The 24291-nt window shown below is 44.4% G+C and overlaps 1 protein-coding gene across 2 annotated transcripts in view; it reads right to left on the minus strand.

Annotated features, from left to right (window-relative positions):
- The window catches only part of LOC147693338 (transient receptor potential cation channel subfamily M member 2-like), a 623295-nt gene that overhangs the window by 431069 nt on the left and 167935 nt on the right, over positions 1–24291 (minus strand). For both annotated transcript variants that reach the window (XM_086933675.1, XM_086933674.1), the window contains exons 12-13: positions 19271–19373; positions 14602–14723 (exon numbers count right to left, since the gene is read on the minus strand). In XM_086933675.1, coding sequence (XP_086789801.1) covers positions 14602–14723; positions 19271–19373 — 225 coding nt within the window. The remainder of the gene's footprint in view (positions 1–14601; positions 14724–19270; positions 19374–24291) is intronic.

Raw genomic sequence — 24291 nt, forward strand, 5'->3', positions numbered from 1 at the left:
GATGAGATCAAAGAGAGGCTTGAACCCTCTGGAGTAGTGAAGTGTTTTTATAGGGCCTACATCTTCTTCTTTAGCCCTTCCTCTTCTTGAAGCCCACATCTTTTAATGTGTCTAATTGATTTTTCATATGCAACATTTCGTGATCCAAAGAGTGTATTCCCTGAGAATAGCTATTTGAGGATTAATTGCTTATCTTCAGGCTTATGACTTGATGGTCTAAGGCATGAGCTTTTTCTAGCAGAAGCACCATGGCCAAATCCGAGGTATTGGCCGCTGAGGCATTTATTTGGTTTGAGATCAGTATACCTTCGTTGAGGACTTCCTGAAAGTTTTGTTTGTCCTATTTACGGACTTTGTCTGTAGTCCTACAATGAGAGTCCCAGAGGAATCGTAGCTCCCTAAAGGGCATTAGCACTAGCTGCTCTCCTAGTAGTAGCTGAAGTTCCACACTTTTTTCTTCCTAGAGAGTAGATTTTCTTACTTTTGCAACTGTGTATGACTACCTTACTGCAGCAATAATTACAGAATCCAGTGGATGATCTGATCTTAGTAATGAAGGGACCGGGTCAGGAGGCTTATATTTTTGTAAGAGCGTAGATGGAGAGGATTTTATTGCTGCATTTTTTTAAAATAGCTACATTACAGGTTTAAGAAGGCAAGGAACTAGAGGCGGGGAGTCTTGATGATGTCCCCTGATGCGGCATTTCAATGATTATTGATGTTGGTATGGTAAGAGTAGGCATAGCAATATTTAATTTCGCCACTCCTCTTACCAATACATAGATAAATGTATTCAGATCATCAATTGGTGACAACATTGCTGGAGGTGTGTTTGACAGAGTTGAAGAGTAACCTCTGATAGAAGATCTTGAGGTAGTTGTCCATGATGAAGATCTTGTTCTGTGCTGAGATTGTCACCTCCTGGTAGATCTTGTACTGGATCCTCTCAATCTTAGGGTGAAAAGATGTGTTTCTTTCTCTAGACCTCCTTCAAGATCTAGGTCTTATCCTGGGTTTTGAATAAAAAGTGTCGTAGGAGGACTTGTATGTTCCCGTAGTCTTGTAGGTACTGATGGCCATTGATAAGCTAGGTGTATGTTATTGAACCCAGAGGGAACCCAGCTCATGTCACTCTCTCTGGTGAAGTTGTACGAGATAACCCTATTACAGGAGTATGACGAGAGGGTGAGTATATCTGAGAGAATTCTGAGCCTGGAGAGACAGGTACTCTCTTTTCCATGTTCTTGTATCCATCTCGGTGAGGCTTGGATAGATGATGACAGAAATCGGTTTTTAATGGCTATGATCACGTTGTCGTTGACATTGGGGGAGGGGACTTTGATGTCGATGGAGGTGGCTTCAATTTCAACAGAGGTGACTTCGATGTTGATTTAGGCGGCCTTGCCACCAAAGGTGTTGCCTTTAACGTTAATAGTATTTTTAGCGGTGGCCATCAGGCTTCTTTCGCTGTCGATTGGTGTCTCTACTTCGTACCTGGGGACAGCAAGCACACAGGCAGATTTTCAGTCTTTGGTATCATGCTCATTAATGTCATGATTCTCAACATCAATGAGGAGTGATGTATTTTCTAGTGATGCTTCCTCTCCTTGTATCTACCAATAGAGGAGTCCTTGGAGTCGGAAGAAGATGCTCTGGTAGAAGGCTGACCCTGTCCAATGGCTTTTGGAAGATATGGCAGCATAGTCAAGTTCTTTTCAACCCATGTAGCCTAATATTCTGTCTATCCTTTGACGTTCTTCTTGGGAAGGGTTGGCGATGAGTTCAAGAGTCAGGAGAATGATTTTCCAGAAGACACAGAATACAGACTCTGTGGGGATCTGACTGTGCCTTCTTTTTCCCATAAGAGGGGTGCTTCACTGAAAGTGGAGGGTCTCGAAACACTCTATATGTCAAAAGATGTTAAGTGCAACTTTAATTATAAGGTTTTGAAAAGATTTCCATTGTTTTTTGGCCATAAAAGGAGTGTGTTTCCAGGATCCAGAAAAATTAACTGTCACCTGCTAGGCATAATGGGATGCAGGGTACATTTTGAGGTTTTAGTGGCAAAAAGCCAGTTTTTATCTCCTATGCTGCTCATTTGAAGCCTATTGGCTAACATTGCACATATTTCCTTTCTTTTCCCTTTTACAAAAGGTTTGTAGAAGATTTTCTATGTTCACTTTTCTATCAGTGGCTGATTTCTATGTGATTGGCTTTTTTTTCTAAGTTAAAATCCAATGACCTCTGGCTATTTTTTGCCTACATTTAGGTTGAAAACTTTCATGCAGTGCATTTTTTGTACAAAGTTAGATCTAAATATATGTATTTTTTTTTTTAATCCAATCCAATCCAAAAATCTTTATTTCGGCCATTAAGACCATAAAAGATACATAGAAAGACATACAACATTCAACATTTTACATCAACATTTAGTACGTGTAATACAAAGGATTCAAATATTGGAATTAAAAGTTAAGAAAGATAAAAATAGATAAAAAGATACATCACAATTATATTGATTCATTTAAAATAGTATTGATGTAAAAACTTTTCCATAGAGGGCTGAAATTTAATTTTAAGACAGTGGCCGGAACTATCATCCTATGTTGATAGTGCCTTAATCAACTTGGACCTAATGCGCCACATGGCGAACAGATATTTTGAGACTGCAAAAACAATGTGAGGGGAGGAATCAGATTTCAAAATTCTATAGGAAATAGAACAGTTTCTTATTGCCATGTTTCTGCATAAAGGCACCAGCCAATACTTCCTTGGGGACCTATAGGTGGAGCAGAAAAATAAGACATGGATTTCCTCCTCATCACAGGAATTGCAGCCAGGGCATAATTTATCCCCTCCATTGGTCCATTTACTCGTAAAGGATTTGAGGGGAAGGGTTCCAAATCGCCACTGTAAAAAGAGCTTCCTTGCTGCGACCGGATAAATAAAATCCAGGAAAGTTTCAAATTTATAAGTATTTTTGGATTGGGTGAAACAATGGGTTAAAATGCCAGTGCTAGGTGCAGTCATTTGGGTTGCAAGATTTTGTTGCTTGCAAGCTTTAGCTAGGCTTTTCCGAGGGACCTTGATACAACCAGTTTCGGGGGCCAACCACAGTTCACTAAGGCCTAGCCGGAACAATTCTTTTTTAACAAAAGTTAGCCAGGGGATCTTGTCGTTGACATTTAAGTTCATTACATGCACAAGATCACTCCTGTAGTGGTTAAGCTCCTTAGTTGACCAGAGTCTGTGCCAAAATCTTATAGGGTTTAGTTCAGCATCCTCCCTGATAGATGATAAGCCCAAATCAAGACGTAGGGGAAGTAATGGGGTTGCAACTGGAAGGGCCAGGAGACGCCTCATGAAATTGTTCTCCACACGTACCAACTCATTTGCAGCTTGGTGTCCCCAGAGTTCGCTGCCATATAAAGCAGCAGGTTTTGCTTGGGTTTTGTACATCTCAACTGCGGGGGCTATGGGTTTGTATGTTGAGGTGTTAGTAATCTTCAAGATAGCCCCTGACAGTTGGGATAGCCTTAACCTAGAATTTGCAACTTGTGGACACCATGACAGATTCTCTTGAAGGGTAACGCCCAGGTATTGAAATGTTTTTACCCTCTCTAAAACTGTGGAATTTAGGGACGGGTTGGGTCTGGTTGTGGAAGAGGGGTTAAAGATCATATACTTGGTCTTCCCGGCGTTGATCTCGAGGCCAAACTGCCTGCAAAAGAGATCAAAGCCATCCAGAGTTCTCTGAATACCCATGGGCGATTTGGAAAGCAGGAGGGTGTCGTCCGCAAACATAATTGCCGGTACCCTCCTGCCTGCCAAGACCGGGGCGTCGTTGTCTCCAACATTGGCTAAATGCGAGATGACACTATTCACATAGAGACAAAAAAGAGTTGGGGCAAGTACGCACCCCTGCCGAACCCCTCGGGAAACAGGGAACCTTTGTGTCAGAACACCACCCCTCCCACAACGTACCTGGGCAAAGTTACCCTGATGAAGTCTTATGATTGCCTGGAGTAGATTAATGGGTACTCCCATCTCCCTCAGGACCTCCCAAAGTTTTTTCCGTGGTACAAGGTCGAAGGCTGACCTCAGGTCTACGAACACCATGTATAATCTCCCGCCCTCGATGGTCACCGTTTTCCAATAGAGGAGAACGAGGCGGAAGATTTGGTCCATGGTGGACGTATTTTTCCTGAAGCCAGCCTGGAGGGGACTTAAAATTTCATTTTCCTCCATCCAATCCATGAGTTGGTCCAGTAAAAGTCGCGAATAAATCTTCTGGGGAACATCAATCAGGCTGATCGGCCTGTAGTTGGATGGGAGCAGAGGACAGCCCTTCTTGAAGATAGGGACTATCTCTGCCCCCAGCCAAGTGCAGGGGATCGCCATTCCACCTGCTATTGAGTTGAAAAGAATGAGGAGATACGGTGCCCAAATTTCTGGATGGGACCTAAAAAGGTCACCAGGTAATTTATCAAGGCCCGGGGCCTTGCCCATTGCTAAGCCATCTATTGCACTGACCACTTCCCCTAGTGTGAACTCCAGAGTATCCCCAGGGAGGGAAAGAAGTGCCGCAATAGTGGCATCGGTGTTTTCTAGCTCATCTGCATAAAGTTTCCCGAAATGGTCTTCCCATAAATATGCAGCTATGTTGGGCTCAACCGCAGCTTTAGGTTCCCCTGAGCCAGTGGAGACTAAGGACCAAAATCTTCTAGAATCCTTCGCTATTAATGCTGCTGAGAGATCATGCCATCTATCCCAGTCCCAGTCTGACCTCGCACGGGCCATAATGATTTTATAAAGTTGCCGCAAAGCAGACACCCTATTGCGGGGGGCACCCTCTTTGACTGCAGCTACAAGATCGGATTTGGCCTTTCTGCAGTCAGAGTTGTACCAAGTGGAAGTTCTGGTTTTATGCTTGGGTTTAGGTACCTCAGGATAGAGGACCTCACCCAGAGTTCCCACTAAGTCCTCGTGTATAGAAGGTAAGATTTTAGATAGGTCCTGGGCACTGGAGTGGCTAATTGCTTCTTCCAAAGCCTCAAATCTTGGGAGAACGAGATTGTAAATTTTCCCAATATTTTCTTCCGACTTGGAGAATTTCTGCCATCTCACCCTGCGCCTGTTAGAGGTTAATACCAAGTTTCCCCGTTCATCTCCTGACCCTGGAGAAAAGAGTCCAGTGGACTCAGGAAGATAGCGCAAGGTGAGTGAAAGGGCGTTATGATCGCTATCTATGCGGGGGATTATATTAAAATCCTCAACCTTTGGCCACAGACTCGTATCAACGAAAATATAATCCAGTCTTGACTCATGGTTTAGTCTGTTAAATGTGCATTTTGAGGGGGTATCTGAAGGTGTGCGACCATTACAGGCTCTCAACGCATAGTTAAGAGTTAGCGCCATGATTTGGACCGCAAGTGGCGACCAAGCTCTGGGGTGGGGAGATTGGCACGGTGGTATGCCCCAGTGGTCGTCTTCTGCCATGAGGGCCCCTTCCCTCAGGCCCTCTAAGGGTTCAAAATGACAGTTCAGATCGCCCCCCAAGATCACCTTATAGTCTGGCGGAAGCTGACTCAAAAAGGATGCAAGGTCTTCTAATGTGGTAGACTCCGCCGTCGGTCCTACTGGGCGGGAATAAACATTTATAACTGCCAACTTCGGGATGCCCGTCCAGGTTAATAAAACACACTGGATATCCTGGGAAAGTGTGGCTATACATTCCGCTATACACCCAGTGTGAGATGCTATCCACACCGCCAGACCGCCTGAGGGCCTTCCCCTTCCATTCCAAGTAGCAGGGATTTCAAAAACAGCGTAACCAGTCTTGTGAACCGGTTCCCTCGCCCATGTCTCTTGAAAGAGGCAGATCTCATAATTGTTTATCAGAGAATCCCATTCTTCAGTTTGTATTTTGTTCAGGATCCCTGCAACATTCCATGAAAGTACCCTCAGGGCTCTGGGCTTAGTTTGGAGTGAGGGGCCTTGGCCCTCGGAGATGACTCCACCACTACGTACATGGTAGCTAGAGATGCGAGGGGGGGGAGATGAACTGTGATTACTTCCCGCTAGATGGATTGGGGTTATACCACGGACATCTCCAAGCAGTTGCCGGGGAAGGTTAGAAGCTTGGGCGTCGGGATTGCCATGATGTTCAATTAGGGCCCCCTCAGCAGTAGAGTGACCGGAGGAGCACCCCTCGAGTCAATCACAAGAGTCCAAGCCAGAGAATGCTTCAAATCTGTTACTGACTTCCAAGGGTGTAAAAGGAAGCAAGTGGTCCATCCCCCCCATTAGGGACGAATGGTCCAAACTTCTATAATTGGAACCATAGCCCCTCTGGGGGACAGATCCCCACCTATGAGCATTCTTTAGGATCAAGGAGTCAGGATGCAAGGGGGGATAGTGGTTGATTTGGTTAGGACCATTTATCCCTGTCGAGGGCATAGAGGGCCATGGACATGACAGGGGGGCCACTAGAGCTCTAGGGTAAAAATATGTAAGATCACATGGCATAATGGATTTTCCAAGATTCCCTGGCATCCAGCTCAGAATATGCCTGACAGCTTCTGGGTCCCTGAAGTTAATCACAATCAGGTCGCCATCTATGTCTTTCACCCGCCCTCCCAGCCAAGGAAGTCGGCGCACATGCACTATGTCCCCATTTACATTCCCAGGGAGTGGTCTGTTCTTAGACAGCCAATACATGGTCTTGTTTTTGAGTTGTTGCGGGCCTTCTCGCTTATCAGGGTCAAGAGGGGGCACGCCCGTAAGCACCACTACATAAGGTAGTGATTCCGGAGGCAGTTCGACCTGAGGGATCCTACGTTTTTGAACTATACTAGGGGGTTCCCTCTCTTCAACCGTCTGGGCTGGTCTAGGTAGCATGTTTCCGCCCTTGGGAATGGCACCATTCAAGTGCGTGTCAGATGTAGAATCATTTTTAGAATTTGAAGTTCTCAGGACATTATTTACCACTTTATTGGTGGGGAGATTGGACAGGGGGAGAGAGGCCGTTGTAACGGTGGTAGTGGTTGTGTGAGCCGTCTTAGCTAGATTGGAGGAAGTTGAAAGGGGCTTCTTAGGTACATGGGGTTTTAAACCATTTAATGAGCTGGCTAAAGCTGTCGCTGTGGTGGATACGGGAACGGCCATCTGGATGTCGAGTTTATTATGAATAGTCTGCTCCAGATTCCCTAGCCGCTCTTCAATGGCCCGTAATTTGTCCATAATTGGGGAAGTGAGCGTCCTGAGCATTTTCCCAAGAAACTCCAAGGTGGGGGCAAGCGGGAGGATCTCCTCAGAATTTAAGTTTGAAGGGGTAGTGTTAACTGAAGGAGGTGGAGTGTCTTGTATAATCACTGTTGGAATATCAAGTCTGGTGCTTCCAGTTGGTTTAGAAGCAGAAGCAGAAGCTATAGCTGTCCCCCCCCCCTTGGCCTTGCCAAAATCAGTGTGACTAATTTTGCTTTTTTGTAAGGAGCCCCCCTTCCTCATTCTTTTTTTGGGCGGAGGACCATGATTTATCTGGACCACAACCTTCCTCTGCTGATTTTTAGGATTAGTTTTTCCAGTTTGAATAGGAGCGGACAGGGGATTTGGGGCTGGATCAGGGTTACCAAGTGGTGGGGGGGCAGAAGAAGATGGACTAAAGGGATCCACAAGAGAAAGTGGTGCGGAAGAGATATCTCTTAAGAGTTCAGGGACACCCTGGGATGTAAACGGGTCCTCAGTGATCAATTCTGTACTAGATAATCGTATAGGCAGGGATGTACCCAAGGTGGATCTAGCCTTATGACCCTCGATGGAGCGACGACGCTCCATCCTTTTCTCTTCCAGGGCTTCTTCTCTTTCAATCTCAGAAATGGATTTCTTAAAATAATTGTCCAATGTGCCCTTGTTTGAATTTGCCCCCGCTTTCCCAGGTGAAACCATGTCCATTATAACAGAAAATGACATCAATGGAGAGTAACAATACAACCGTCACACTAGTTAGCCAGCCACCGAGTCGGAGAGACTAGGCAGCCACTTAACAATCACCTCAGCCGCGTAGTACAACACAGTGGGGAAACATGCATTAGGAATTGCAAACCAGGGTGTGTGCCTGAAAACTCAGGGACAGGGCCCAGCCCAGCCTCACCAGCCACCTAACGGCCACACAACGGCCCGCTCTTTGTCCGGTCTTCGCCCCGGCCTTTGCCCCGCGCGCGACCCGCGTGCGCGTTACTGAGTCTCAATGTTATAGGGTGCGACAGGAAGGGGCGGGAAGAGGACCAGCTGCGGCCGATTTGCGCCGCACAGCAGGCTGGTCCTCGCAGTCCCGCCTCTGGGCTTAAGCAAAGAAAGTACTTTGTAAATAGCGCGTTGGTGCTCCAATGCACAGCGGTAAAGGATTAACCAGCACCCTTCTGGTCACTTGAGCCTACGAGCGGCACCCGCGGAGCGGGGGCCGCGAGGCGTTGAGTTTGAACAGGCAGGTGAAAGCAGCAACCGGGACAGCACTCCCAGGATGGCAGAAAGGACAAACCCAGGGAACACACTCTCCGCAGCTATTTCAGCAGATGGAAGGGGCGGGAAGAGGACCAGCTGCGGCCGATTTGCGCCGCACAGCAGGCTGGTCCTCGCAGTCCCGCCTCTGGGCTTAAACAAAGAAAGTACTTTGTAAATAGCGCGTTGGTGCTCCAATGCACAGCGGTAAAGGATTAACCAGCACCCTTCTGGTCACTTGAGCCTACGAGCGGCACCCGCGGAGCAGGGGCCGCGAGGCGTTGAGTTTGAACAGGCAGGTGAAAGCAGCAACCGGGACAGCACTCCCCGGATGGCAGAAAGGACAAACCCAGGGAACACACTCTCCGCAGCTATTTCAGCAGATGGAAGGGGCGGGAAGAGGACCAGCTGCGGCCGATTTGCGCCGCACAGCAGGCTGGTCCTCGCAGTCCCGCCTCTGGGCTTAAGCAAAGAAAGTGCTTTGTAAATAGCGCGTTGGTGCTCCAATGCACAGCGGTAAAGGATTAACCAGCACCCTTCTGGTCACTTGAGCCTACGAGCGGCACCCGCGGAGCGGGGGCCGCGAGGCGTTGAGTTTGAACAGGCAGGTGAAAGCAGCAACCGGGACAGCACTCCCAGGATGGCAGAAAGGACAAACCCAGGGAACACACTCTCCGCAGCTATTTCAGCAGATGGAAGGGGCGGGAAGAGGACCAGCTGCGGCCGATTTGCGCCGCACAGCAGGCTGGTCCTCGCAGTCCCGCCTCTGGGCTTAAACAAAGAAAGTACTTTGTAAATAGCGCGTTGGTGCTCCAATGCACAGCGGTAAAGGATTAACCAGCACCCTTCTGGTCACTTGAGCCTACGAGCGGCACCCGCGGAGCGGGGGCCGCGAGGCGTTGAGTTTGAACAGGCAGGTGAAAGCAGCAACCGGGACAGCACTCCCCGGATGGCAAACAACATGTGTGATCCCTGTGCATGGGATGCACCTGATGAATTACTAGAGGCTAATATTAATTGAAGCATACCAAGTGTCGCACCAAGTGGCTATGCCCAGATGTGAGTCTTGTGCACACTGTGTCTCTGGAACCAAGCTAAACCCAGCTGATGAGCACACAACATGAGTGAAACCGGTCCTGGGTTGCTTGTGTTCTGCTTCAGGAAGGGTCTTGCTTTGCATTTGGGATGGACTGTTTCCATTGGAGCAAGACTGATTTGCATATAGCTGGGTCCAAACTAAGGTGGCATGGTGTGCAAAATAACAATGGATTGGGATGAAACTCAAGGTATTACCTGCAGCTGAGAATAATTCAAGCATTCCATCCATCACAGATTTCTATAGTTTTATGGGTACTGAAAGACATAAATGTCTCCGCCGTGTCACGGGCACCAGACTGCAGCAGCTTTTTTCATGCGTTTTTGCAGGACCTTCAAATTATGGTAAAAGCTGTTTGTTTTAATAAAATGCTTCCAGAAATTCCTAGAGTTTAACCCAAACACTGGTGAACATTGTGTGGCTGTATTTATGCGGGTAATATCTTCATACACAGCTGCCCAGAAGTTTACACATACAACATATCTTTTAGTTTCAAGAATGACAATTTGCTAGCCAAGCTGTATAAAGATGGTAAAGTTAGATGATTTTAGGAGTGAAGCAGAGAATAATCCGGACAGTCATTTAATTGACGCAATTGAGAAACCCCAAGGTTACTTACTGGTAGACACTCTGGAAGACTATAGAGTTCATACAAGTATTTTTCTATTTGACCTTCCTTACACAAACAAAAACAAGCTCAAACCTATAAATAAAATCACTAGGGAGTCCTATTAGTATTTAGAATAGACCTTGTGACCACTGTGTCATTGTATGTACTCCTAAATCTAACCCTCAAGAAAATGCAAGCCTACAGGAAACTAGGCCATCCTGTACATGGTGCCACATGATTTTGAGGCTGCAACTTCAGAGATTGCCATGTTCCAAGTTCTGAAGAAGACGAGTGTATATGTCTACTTGCTAAAATGAAGGTGATAAAGAGCAGTACGGAGAATTTTGTGCTACTTTAGGACTTTACGGCGACCTGAGAAAAAGGTGTGTTTTTAATCCTTTTTTAGAAAAGTCCTCCTTACTTCTCAGTGCCACGGGTAAGGCATTCCACAACTTAGATGCGGTGAACCTAAAGCAACGCCCCCCATCCGTTTCCTCAAGATTTTAGGAATAACCACCAAACAGGCAGAGGAGGAGCGGAGGGATCTGGTGGGAATGTACCAAGAGAACATCGTCTGCAGCGAGGAAGGCCCCTGGCCATTAAGAGCCCTAAAAACAAGGCCTAATGCCTTAAAATCAATACGCCGGGTGATTGGCAGCCAGTGGAGATCCATGAGCGCCAGGGAGGATGAATCAAGACGCCGTCTGGAGAGGGCCAGCTTAGCAGCCATATTCTGCACCCGCTGCAGTTTACCCACCAGGGTGGCTGGGGAGCCCAGAAGTAGTGCGTTGCAGTAATCGAGCCTGCTTAAGATGATACTACGCACTACCTCTGGGCGGGCATGTCCCGGAAGAGAGGAGAGGATCTTGCGCAAGGTTCGAAGCAGCAGCATGCACGTTGCCACGGTTTTATTGACAAACGCGTCGAGCTGGAGATTAGGTTCGAACAGCACCCCCAGGTTCCGGGTGGACACTGTCACTGCCCCTGTGCCCTGGAGGGAGGAAGGCTAAAAGTCTGGTGGCAAATAATAAGGTTTGAACACCACATTTTATTTCCCAGGTACAGTGTTACACATACATTTAGCTTACATTGTTTTACAATTTTAACAAAATGTGTAAGCTGTTTAGTTGCATTTGTTGTAGCATGTGTTTTGCATATAATGTAACAAAATGCAAATTTTTACGGGATCATTTGAATGTAGTTTTAAAGAGTTTCTAAACAACACATTATCTGAAAGCCTACTACTTAAATATATAGGTTGTTTCCCACATGTTGACAGAGTTTATCCTGGGTCAGTTTTTTGTCAGAGTACATCCCTTTTTTGCACCTTTTTTTAAATAAGAAAATATAGGTTTTTGTATAGATGCAGTGTGTGGAAAATGCTGCAGCGCTCTCAACCATGGTAACCTTCTCTGTTTCTAAAAACAGAGGTGCCCAGTGAGTTTTCATAAAGAATGGCTATGTGTTAAAAAGAAGAGTAAGAGATCTTTCTATCCTAATCTTGATAGGAAGCATATCAATTCGCAAAACACCTATAAAGTATTTCTTCGCATATTTATGTTTTCTTAAGAAATCATGAATCTGAAAAAAATGTGTCAATTGTTTCAGAAATTTCAAGATAAACAAAATCTCTCTGCCGGTATAGGTAGACCCCACTGCCTTAAGGCTTTTTTCCTGTTAGTACCAGTGGTTTTGTGGTACACTGTTCCTTCCTGGGGATGCTTGTTCATTTGTTCAATTATAGCAGATGCCACAACACCCCCCTCATCCTGATGATATTTTCAGGAGTGGCTTTATTGTGAGGCTTAAGATTGTATACTATTTTCTCAAGCTACACAAGCTTTGAAAAACCTACCAACTCTGCTCTCTAAGTAACAGTGAGTCTTGAAAGAATAGGGGTATGTCATAATGGCCTGGTGACAGTAATTTTTTCTATACAGCGCTGGTGCGCCCCATGTTTAAATAAACACCATGTAGAATTATAAAAAATGTTGCTGTCACAGTCTTAAATGAAGCTTTAAAATCACCTTCCTGTATTTAAAGGCCACTGGCTCATACTGGTCATTAAATATCATGATGGCCAGTGTATTAAAGTGGCTCTAGAAATATGTTTGTACTCAGGCTTAATATATTGAATAATAGCAATTGTGGTGTTGTCCCCCTTCACCTGCATGCATCTTAGCAAGGGGTAATATCTATTATGTACCATCTGCAATTCTATGATATTGCTACATGCATAGTGAGCACAGAACCTACATTACTATCTGGACACCGAGGGTCGATTGGCAGAGTGCTTTATATATGCTGTACCATTCCTGAAACCCTGCTTCATTTTGCTCTACAAATAAACTCAGTATCAAGCTGTAGAGTTCTGAAAAATACCTACTTTATGATGTTGACTAAAAATAGCTGAATATCTGAATATGTTTTAATGCTGACTAGAGACTTGTTGATTGCATCGATCACACTTGCAATAACGGAGAATACCAGTTAAGAAATCCCACGTGGAGTAGCTTGACCTTCTGTTTCGGCTCAATGGTAAACTTAGTAGTAAATTTATTCCACATGCATGGATACTGGAGTTCAGTGAGATCACTCTCCCAGTCTTCTATTAGGTCCACCGGCCGAGCCAATTTCAGAGTAAAATTTGATTGTTTGGGAACATGTCTTCGAAGAGTGGAAAGTTAAGGTATATTTTGGTTCCACTTCAGGGAGTCCAAAAGTCACAGGTCCTTTAGCGACTTAGTCCGTATACCCAAATGTCAAGCTTCGCTGACCGCCCCGTCCATTTGACTGAAGCTCCTTTCTTTGCTCTGTTATCTTTCCATTGTAAAACCTTTTCAAACATGCAGAACACATAACTTTTGTTGTAAAAGACACCCATAGCACCTTTGTTGTTGTACTCTTTTAAGTAGTAAACATATACACCTTATTTAGGCTCACGTTTTGCCACTATAAATATTTAATTGCTAAAAAATTACTGGGAAATAGGAGGGAGTTAGCTGCAGCCTCCGATCCATACTATTATCTGAACTGGGAGCCTCCTTTTGCCAGGCGTGCTAGGGGGTGACTGTCCCCAAACGAACAATTTCATCTGTTCGTGGATTATGGATCTGTTAGTTTCCTGGTGAGTAAGCGGTCAAATTAATTTTTAAAATCTGTAAAAAAAACATCACTGTGACAGTAGGGAAAATGGATCCCACTCAAGAAGATTTTGGTCCCATGGTGCTGTAGGAGTTGCCCTACAGTGGGGTAGAGAGAGGGTAAGGGACAGGAGTGGAATTGTCCAAACTAGATCCCGTGTGTCTCCTTACTTGGACGTGCTCTGACATTGTGGACCTTCAAGAGTCTCCAACACAGAGAAAGTGCCATAGAAAACCAAAGATTCTTCTCTTTACTGCAATAATTTTTCAGTAATTAGAATTTCCAGGAAGGAATATTATTCATGGGAAGGGTGAAGTTGTACACCACTACACCTTTGACCCTGATGTGGCTGGTTGTGGGGGACATTTAGGTACAGTTCTAGGGAATCATGGAACACTAGAAGCGTGTGTTACTTTTTAAGAGGTTATGCACTGTTGCCTTGAAACTGGATGAATAATGGGGAGGGATAGTAAAGAGTAACACAAACAGAGGGCAAAGGTCCAGGACAATATATTACCAGTAGATAAAAGTCTAAGACTACATATTATTAACCATACTGGAAAGAAAAAATGCCAGTTACATAAACCATAAAATAAGAAAAGGATCAATTATGACCATTTATGACTCCAATAAAAGAGAAAGGATGTCAGCATATGACACAAACACCAAAACATTGGCAGATAAGTGACTCTAGCATAGATAATCATGCAAAGTCATCTTAACTAAGACCAGGCCTCAGTGACCCAAAACAGACATAAGAGGTTCCATCAGCAGCTATTGAACAGTGATAATATAATCAGGTCTAGCAGCTAGTGATCAAAGGAAGAGATGTAAGAAATAAGTGGCAGAAGTACCAAAATCAATCATCCTGCATAAAGATTAAAAAAACAGCAGCAATCAACCCACAAAAGCATAAACGAGACTTGCCATCAATGACCTGACATATAGAGATTAGGAGATGTCATCACTAACTGCTATAAGATGCCACACCACAATCAGTCTTGCTGCTACTGACTGAACAAAGAGATGAGAGATACCAGCTGTAGATAGTACATAATACCGTACCATAATTAGCAATCAGTGAACAAACACGGATCGAGATTCCTGGAGAAAATACTGATCAATGACACGATTACCAGGATAATAGATTAGTAGTTTCATTATGCAATCAACTCAGGTGCCAGGCCACATAGAAATGAGTGACTCTAAGAGAGGATGCAGGGACATATTAGAACCTTGGCACTCCTCTTACCTTCCAGCTCCATTCACTCTTGAAGATGTCGCTTTTTGCTATATCCAGGTGGTTCCATAACACAGCCAGTTTGAGCTGGTAGGCCCAGTTCTCATTGCCCATGTGATCCATGCTTTGTGATGCTGCAAAGAAACAGGTGACCAACAGGTTGACATGCAAGTGAAATTCCAGTTTGGGAACCAACATTTACATGCTACAGTAGCAGATATCCATTAAATACAGATCATCTAAGAAATGCCTGACAAGCTTAGAGAGAGATTTATAGTAAGACCTAACCCGCTGAAAGAATTTGGCACAGATAAGCGTTTTTTTTATCATGACAATAGTAATAGTGAACATAAATGTTTGCTTATATGAAATTTAACAGACACAGTCTGAACTAAATTTGCCCTGCAGGTTGTGTGAGGAATAAGCCATCTCCATGGCCACTTTTGAAATCCTCTGAGCAGCCCCTGTGCATAACCTAATTCCAAAAGAAGTGGCTGCCCTTTTGAACTGCACTTGGACCTATTAAAGCATGGAATATAACAATCATTAAATAGCCATGCCTCTTTTAGATGGTTTTGTGGTTCTAGGGACATTTCATGATTAAGTGAAAACTATTAAGTAAAGCAGCATAAAAACACTATCCTTCACGTCCTCCCAGAATGTTATGTACATTCCATACAATCCCTATTAAGCACACCAGATGTACCAGGTTTACAATATTATGGGTTTTCATAAGCCTCTGCTGTCCCCAGGAAGATAGCCTGGCACAGTAAGGAAGAGGCCTCCTGATCAGTGAAGAGACCAGAGGGTGTCAACATGCATTTGAGAGTATCTTGGCCACCGTACGCGGCCCACTCTGAGCAACCCACACATTGTGCCTCACAAAGCTGGAGGATAGTTTGCTTATTCATATTAGAAATGATGTGAACTGAGGTGATTGAATCCTGAAGCTTCAAGTCTGGGACAATGGCGATGGGAATGGGCAGCCCCTCCACCATTCAGCATCTTCTAAGCAAGTGTGACAAAGACAATGACACTGGTCAGATTCTTCAATAGTTTATATCCGCACCATCAACACATCATGAAATCAAGTGGAATGCTCTGTCTCTCCTCACAGCTTCCACTCCCCAGCCAAAAACTGCCCCATATTCTAACAGTGGTAGGGCAAGAACAGAACCAACCAAATGGAAAGTAGGGGAGGGTATAAACAAAGATTAAAATGATGGCCTGTGCTTAGAACCTCACATTTAGTAGTTTATAATAATTTGTCTAACATCTAGAGGTATTTCCCTTTTTTGTTTTTGTTAATAAAATTTGACTGACAGCAAACTTGCCAGCAGCTAACTTATCTCATTTGATCCCCCATCAAAACGTTACACAAATTGGTCAAGGGGAGTCGACGTTTATTTTTTATGGGGAATCACATTTTGTGAGAAACACACTGACATCTCATGTTACTATTTCTAGACCGAAGTTCCATCGGAATACATTTTTTTTGTTAATTGATGAAATTCACTCAAGTTATTTTGAGGCAAAGAACATTTTGGAACTTCAGTTTGAAAATAAATGTCATAGATGGAGATGACTTCCTGTCTGCACACAAGCAGAGTTGTTTAATTTGAATTTAAAAGTTTTGAATTTAAAAGTTTTTGTACAGCGCTCGCATACCCAGCGGTTTCATGGCGCTAGTGGTGATCAGTGAGTGGCAGCAGCGGAAGGATTAGGGGTAGGCTTGCGTGAACAGAAAAGTTTTAAGATTTTTACGGAACAGGGGGTAGGAGGGTGAAGTGCGCAGAGCAATCGGAAGGGAGTTCCAAAAAGTTGGAGCCAGGACAGCGAATCTCGCTCCGCCCGCCCTCTGTTTTTTAAAGCGAGGGATGGTGAGGAGGGCCAGATGGGCCGAGCGAAGTTCTCTGCCTGGACAGTAAGGTTTGATGAGGGCACAGATGAACTGGGGGGCAGTGCCCACTCTGGCTTGGTAAGTGAGACAGCCGAGTTTAAACAAGGCACGCTCCCTTATGGGGAGCCAATGCAGAGTTTTGAGTATAGGGGTGACCCGATGATATCTGGGAAGGCCATGGATCAGGCGGTCCGCCTGATTCTGCACCAGTTGTAATCGGTGGATCATGTAAGCAGGGGCTCCGTTATAGACTATGTTGCCGTAGTCTATACGGGACAATACCATGGCAAACCATCTTCGAGTGGTTGAAGGAGGAGAAGAGTGATTGTTCTCGCCTTCTTTATAAGTTTCACAAATCAGACATTTCTGTTCATAAAACACATGCTACAAATTTTTTGGCAGCATTTGACAGGGCAAGATAGTCACAGTTTCACCAGAAAGGATGAGGCTACAACCTTCCTTGATCAGAAAAAGGAGTTGGGGCCACCAGCCTTGATCCAGAGTTTGTGAAACAGGGCTGTGGCAATGAGGGAGTCATGACCAAGCAAACTAAATTCATGAACAGGAAGCTTTACCTCAGGGATCATGACCAGCCGTGGGTCACAACAGGTTCATAAAATGAGCAAAAAATAATTTAAAAAGAATGGAACATATTTACAAGAGAATTGTGGAGTGTGGTGTGCTCCGCTATTCTGCCCTATTTACTAGAATGCGGTGCACCCCTGCATTTCCCTTAGCGCTACATTTAGCTGCCTAACGCCAATGCATGGGTAGTGTAGCCTCCAAAGGAGTTTGTTGATAAGAGTCAGTTAGTTGTTTGATAGTGCAGATTGATGGCTGATGGCTGAGACCTCCCGCTACCATAGAACGCTCGAGACTAATACAGATCGTTCCATCCAGATTGCTTTCTTGACCAGTTTGCAAGAAGCATTAACCCAAGAGGAAAGATTACTTATTCCCTCCATGATACTATAACAGATCGTGGTTCCTTAACGACGCTGAAACCCTCTCAAATCTTGTGAGGTGGGACGAATTAATAGCGAAAACTTTTTCTTAAACTGCCTGTCCCCGCTCCAACAGAGATAAAGACCTGTCCAGACTGTATATATTATATAATACATCGTCTCAACATATGAAGAAAGTCTGTTCCATTTCAAGGGAGTAACAATACTAACATTCCTCCGTCCTGATGATGGTCTTAGAGATTTACCTATAAAGACCGAAACGTCGACTCCCAGCCTTATCTTAAGAAAATTGTCTACATCTTCTTGGATAGGCGTTCCACAGGCTTTACAGTGATTTTGATTTACTGTCCAATCCTCATCCTGTATTCCTGTTTTACATATTTTTTCTGTATTGTATTTCCCTTTATGAATGAACTTTGATAAAATCTATTTTTTGCCTATACACATGTCCATTGGTTTTTGTCACAACTGTATTGTTTAAATGTCAAGTTCTGTTTTGTTTAGTTAGTCTTAAGTGTATATCCTTTCATTCCATCGTTAAGAATTAAATTCACTCAGGATAATTAATTTACCTGTATACCACTATCAAACAACTAACTGACTCTTATCAACAAACTCCTTTGGAGGCTACACTACCCATCCTTATTACGTTCTTACCCAAGCCCCCAAAGGTTTATTGGGTCGCTCACTTTATTTCCTATAACGCCAATGCAGGCACCATTGAACCCTGGTGCAAGGGTGCCTGTGATGCAGAGAATGATTGTTCGTTTGCAGGAAGGTTTCTTTTCCTGCACATAAACAATCAGTAATGGTGATTTGTAACTTCCATGTGTGGGGCTTTATGCAGCACACATAGAAGTTGCAACTCTTCCTTTTTCAACGATTGTTTAAGTACAGGAAGGGACACCTTCCTGCACATGAACAATCACTAGGGCGATTTCCTGAATCTATGTGTGCTTCATTCTGCAAACAGCAAGAACAAGGAGAAATTCATAATTTTCTCCTTGTTTGGACAGGTTAAGACCAGGTTTTCCTGGTCTAATTCTTGAGGCTGCCTCCTATTAACGCCACCCTTGTAAATAGGCAATGGTGTTGTAGCTGAAAGCCACTGCAACTTCCATTGCCCACCCTTTTCACTGTAAGTGCTCCATGAAAGGGGGCTTCATTCACAAGGCGGTGTTAAGCCACGGTAAGTGGCTTAACGATGCCTTGTAAATAAGGCAAAGGGCTTATAGCCACCAGAACATCACATACAGTGACATTCCGGTGGTGATAAGCTCTTATAAATATCGCCCATAGTATCTAAACTGAAAAAAAAATTCAAAAACCTGCATTATGTAACATTATAACTGAGACATAAGAACAAACAATGATCTTGCGCAATTATAGCTATAAGCACTGCTGGACTCTATAAACACATAACCTGAAAATTGAAATTGAAAGAAGCACAGATATAACAGCATTAGGGTGTGGGTAGGGCTGATACCCATAATACGTGCGTTTGTGTTTTCTCTTTTCATGGCTCCTACTTTTATTCTTATTATACATGTCACTTTACACATGTAATATGCCATATAATCATATGGGTCTGGTGGCTCAGTGTACTAACACACCCACATCAGAAACCTGTTGAATTTACTCATCCTTTCATCCTAGCCAGGTCAATAAAATGAGTACTACTAGGTTGGGCAACAATAAACACTTGTTATTCAGCACCAAGAAACCCCAAGCCATGAACATGTGCTTTACAAATATGTGTGTTGTTGTGTTAGATGTTATGGAAGTTTTGCAGTGTGTCAGTGAAGCCCTTACTAACCTTTCATGAGGGCACGTAGCATAGCAACATCCATGTCCTGCGCGCCGTCCTTGTCGTCCCTGAAAATGGTGAGCAGCCTACTCATGCGCACAATGTCTTGGATCTGGAAAATGAAGAAAACATCTTGGGATAATCTCTAATATGCACACTCTCCTAGACTGAGAAGATCAGGGATCAATAACAGAATGGTTTTAAAAGAGTGGTTGACGATCAAGAGATATCCTATTCACATCCTATATTATGACAGCGTTCCTGCCTCCATGACTCACGCATGAGGGACAGTGGCACAAAAGAGCAACCCTTCACGTCTTGCTGGAGTAGCAACATGGACAACTTAAATTTACATGCTGGACATGGTGTCAGCATCATTCCATAAGGAGGGAGTGCCATGTCATTGCATGACAGACAGGGCGTAACCACATATTTCCAGGCTGTGAGCACCATGGACGTACACAATGAACATGTCCAAGAAGTGCCACAGACCTGGAGCTCATCACAGTCAGGTTTTTACCCTGGAGGGTGTCCTTCAGTGATATGGTGGGTGTTTTGATTGTGGTGTCCTAGCGATGTTGCAGTTGGAAGCTCTGACATTCGCCAGGGGCACCTGGCAACTCATTTCCATCTTAGATTCACTTTTTGTTATGATATGTTCAATTTTCAAACATTTTCAAGCAAAGGAGAAGAAAAAGGCCTCTGTTAGGATGATGCTGTTGTTGGCCTTAAGGTCTTTCTATGAATGGTAAATTGTATTACTGAATAGGGAGGACATGATTCTCCTGGTACAACAATATCGTGGATAAAGTATCGAAAGGTAAATGCATACAAAGGAAGTATAGATTTTTTATTCCTAATTCCACATCTACATACATTGAAGAATGATATATATATATATATTTATACATATATATTCACTGAAAAACCATAGGTTTTAGGGGTGTTATAGTTAGCTGGACATTTCACTCGTACAAAACCATTGAAATTCCCCGTTAACTATAACTAGCGCGCCGGCAATCCACTGCTGATGATGTCACATGTTACATCATTCATGACATGGTGATGACATCACTGGATTGAAGAGGAATTAAATTCCCAACTTAAAACGCGCCACAGGGCGTGTTTGCACACATATCACCTCAGGCCCCGCCCCCTACCTTCACCACTGTGCAAACGTACCCCGTGGCATGTTTAAGTTGGGGGATTAAGTCCGAGGCAGCCATGTTGTGCCTCGGTAGAAGCGAGGCTCAAGAAATCATTGGAATAAGTGTGGAAAACATATTAAAGGGACAGGGTAGAAATATCCTGACCCTCGAGACCTGCTTAGGGGGTCTTACAAGCACCCCTAGGGCCCCCAAAACAATTGGGCAAGGGAAAACGGAAAAATGTGCGGAGGGTGCACGGATCTGCCGTAAAAAAAACATAAAAATGAGGTGAGGTCTCCTGCGCTTGTTTAAAAATTAGCCCCCGGGGGTGCAAAATGCTGGGGCAAAAAATAGTTTAATGGAGGGTTCAGAGGGGGCTTCCTAGCCCCAGGGATCATCATCCCCGGGGCTTTTTATATTGTAGGAGGGGGGCTTTCTTGGAGCCGTCGAGGGCCCTGGGGAGCGCCACCCCAGGGGACTCCTGCAGTGTCTTGGGGTGCCCACCTCCGGGACACTGCTGTTTGCTGAGGCTCCCGCCCTGTCATAGCAATCTTTGTTTGGATTTTCTGTTTCAATATGCAAACCAGATTGGTTTTCCACATGGTGAGCTGTATGTTAGCAGCTCCCCGTCTCGAAAAGATATACCGGCTCCTGAAGGGGAGAACATTGTACACAGAAAGGTAGGGTGCATGTTTCTGTTTTTTAAAAGCATGTTTCTTATTAGTAACAAAAACTGTTTGGAAGGAACATTACATACAATAAACTGATATTTTGAAAAGTCAAGCACACTTGCTGTTTGGATTAGCAACATTGTGAGTTGAACTTGTGACCTGTGTGCTCAGTTGAGTGTTCCATGAACTGTTACTATGGTAACAGGCAGTAAGCAGATTGGGGGTAGGGTTCAAACGTATGTCAATTTCAAACTGTTGAAATGTGTGACCAATAGAAATGTGTGTTAGCTTTTGAATTAATGTGGGAAGTAATGCGATTTGATATTTACATGTATATGTGTTGCCTTTGTTTTTAATAGGGGAAATGTGTTTTACCTGCTAAAGTGCTGGGAGTAGTCTAGTTTGTCTAGAATCACATTGGGGCATATTAGCAAGGTCCATTTTGTCGCATTTTTGGCTTTGAAAGCCAAAAAAAAGGGCAAAAATTACATCGCCCTATTTACTATGCAGCACTACCATGCATTAATGCATGTTAGCAGATGCTTTGCTAACGCCTCGCCTCGCATCTCCAATGAGATGAAATGTAGAAGTTCCCAGAGGCAAAGTAGTTGTTCCTTTGACAATAGAACATTGAAGAGGGCGTTACCACAACAGCGTTGTATTTACAAGACGGCTTTTGACTTGAGGAGTGATAGCAAAACTCACGCTAACCGCGGTTTATGCCGGATTTTAACATCTAGTTTGAAATTAGACTTCATGACATCGGTCTGAGGGGTCGGTGCTCGTTGGTTTCGCTCCTTTCTAGCCAACCGCCGACAAACGGTCTGGGCCTCCCCTGGATCCGCTGAGATGTCGCCTTTGGGAGTCGGAGTTCCTCAGGGCTCTGTATTGAGCCCAACTATATTTAACATCTTTATGACCCCTTTGGCGACATTGGTGGAGTCCTTCGGGCCCAGATCGTTTCCTATGCCGATGACACCTAGCTTCTCTTTACCTGCCGGAAGGGTGAAGAATTTGATGGTGAAAGTATCCGGGAGTGCCTTGGGGCTGTCTTTAATTGGTTCCAACTGAACAGCCTCAAGTGCAACTCAGACAAATCTGAGATACTTTTTTTCGGATGTCCACCTGATCCGGATTGGCAGGGTGGTGGCCCGCCGACATGTTCTCCCCAGCTCATTCATCCCAGTCAGCCAAGAACCTGGGAATTACAATCGATAACGGGCTGACGCTCAAATCCCCAAAAGCTGGCTCTTACAGGAACATGTTTTGGCATCCTCAAGATGCTCCGGAAGTTCTTTCCGTTACTGTCGGAGGAACACAGGAGAACAATAGTTCAGGCCCTCATTGGATCCAGATTGGATTATGCTAACATCTTATACCTTGGCCTCCCGGAGTACCTCCTACAACGCCTACAGGTGGCCCAGAATGCTGCCGCGCGAGCCATCTTTGGCCTGCATAGGCGAGCCAGTGCCTCGAGTCTATTGCAAGTTCTACATTGGCTCCCCATCCGGAAGCGGATAATATTCAAGGCTATGACGCTGGCCCACAAAGCTCTGCATGCCACGTGAGCTCAATACTTGCAAAGGAGGCTGGCTTTTTACCATCCGGCACGATCCTTGAGATCGGAGTCCCTTGCGTTTGCGGTAGTCCCCCGAATAAAAAAAGCCCGCATTGGAGGGCGGTCATTTAGGCTGTTGGCCCCTCAGCTGTGGAACTCCTTACCTCTGACCTTGCGTTCCACGCCTAACTTACTTGCGTTCGGGAAGGGCTTAAAGACCTGGCTCTTTACCTGTTAGAGACTTCCTGCCCTGTTCTAGGATTGGTGACTGCTTGTATTTATTTTCACTGTTATGTTTTGTCTGTTCCTTCTTAGGTCTGGTAGTACAAAGCGCCGGGACAGTCCTCGGAGTAGCCGTGCGCTATAGAAGACCTATAATAACATAACATAACATAACAAATTGATTTAACTATGCTTAATATGTGAGATGGATTGACATGTTAAGTCCACATTCTCATATTAACAAGGTTTCACTTGCAAACATGAATTATTGCTGTATTTTCAACGATATTGGTACTTGTCGCCGATATAGCTGGATTTTTTTTTAGCTTTTGGAAAACGTGTTGGTAATACCGCACTGTTTCGGCGATAAAATCCAGGTATAGCTGGTGAAAGGATAAACAGCGCAAGGTGCGCTTTGTGGACATTATCGCAAATTCTTTTTAATATGCCCCTTCATGTGTTTGCTGACAAATAACTGCTTTAAAATCTGTTATGTTGTGAAGTTTTAGTAGCATTAGAAGGCAGTCATTGCTTATGCGTTTGCACTATTTCTGGTTGGCTAAGGCTGACGCCAAAGCTCGGCAGAAACCACCATTCTAGTCAGGGCAAGGGAATCACACGCCAAGATAACCCCTGCTCATCCCCTTGGTAGCTTGGCATGAGCAGACAGGCCTATCCCGGAGGCAATGTGTAAAGCATTTGCGCCAGCACACAACAGCAACAACATCCTAGGCACACTACAAAAGGAACTCCGTGCAAGGTTATATAAAAATAACTTTTGTATTGTCAAAACACATCAGATAGTAATCACACATGTACATTGTGCCAACTGGCACGGGCAATATTCACAAGGGATTATGTACAGGACAGGGCCGCATGGGCCACGGTCAGAATCAGCACTTGGTAGTAATAGCACTTCTAGAACATAGAATATAGGATATAAAATCACTGTAGCACAAATTAGCAAATATAGCACACAACCAGTAAACTGGTAACAGGTAAGTACCATCTACGCAACCCTAAACACCTTAGGAGAATGTCACGCAGGGAACCAGGACCTCACTAGGACCACCTGTACTGAAAAGAACAACCACCTAAGTATCACAATACAGTTAGGGGTATAAACAAGAACACATTACACATGATGCATCACAACATTCAGAGGTGTAGGGAAGGAAAACACATGATGCATAAAACATACATTCAGTGGTGTAATACCAAGGCACATGATGCATCAAAAACACATTCAGAGGTGCAGGGAAGGAAGACACATGATGCATAAAAACATTCAGAGGTGCCACACCACAACTCAATAGCGCAAAAACACATGATGCCCAAAACCATTCAGAGGTATAAGATCAAGGTGCGTAATCATATTAAATGCATTACATTTCCTAGCACCACATCACATTGCGCAAGACTCACATAAGC

This window comes from Lissotriton vulgaris, chromosome 8, assembly GCF_964263255.1.
Source record: "Lissotriton vulgaris chromosome 8, aLisVul1.2, whole genome shotgun sequence".
In the NCBI taxonomy this organism is placed as follows: Eukaryota; Metazoa; Chordata; class Amphibia; order Caudata; family Salamandridae; genus Lissotriton; species Lissotriton vulgaris.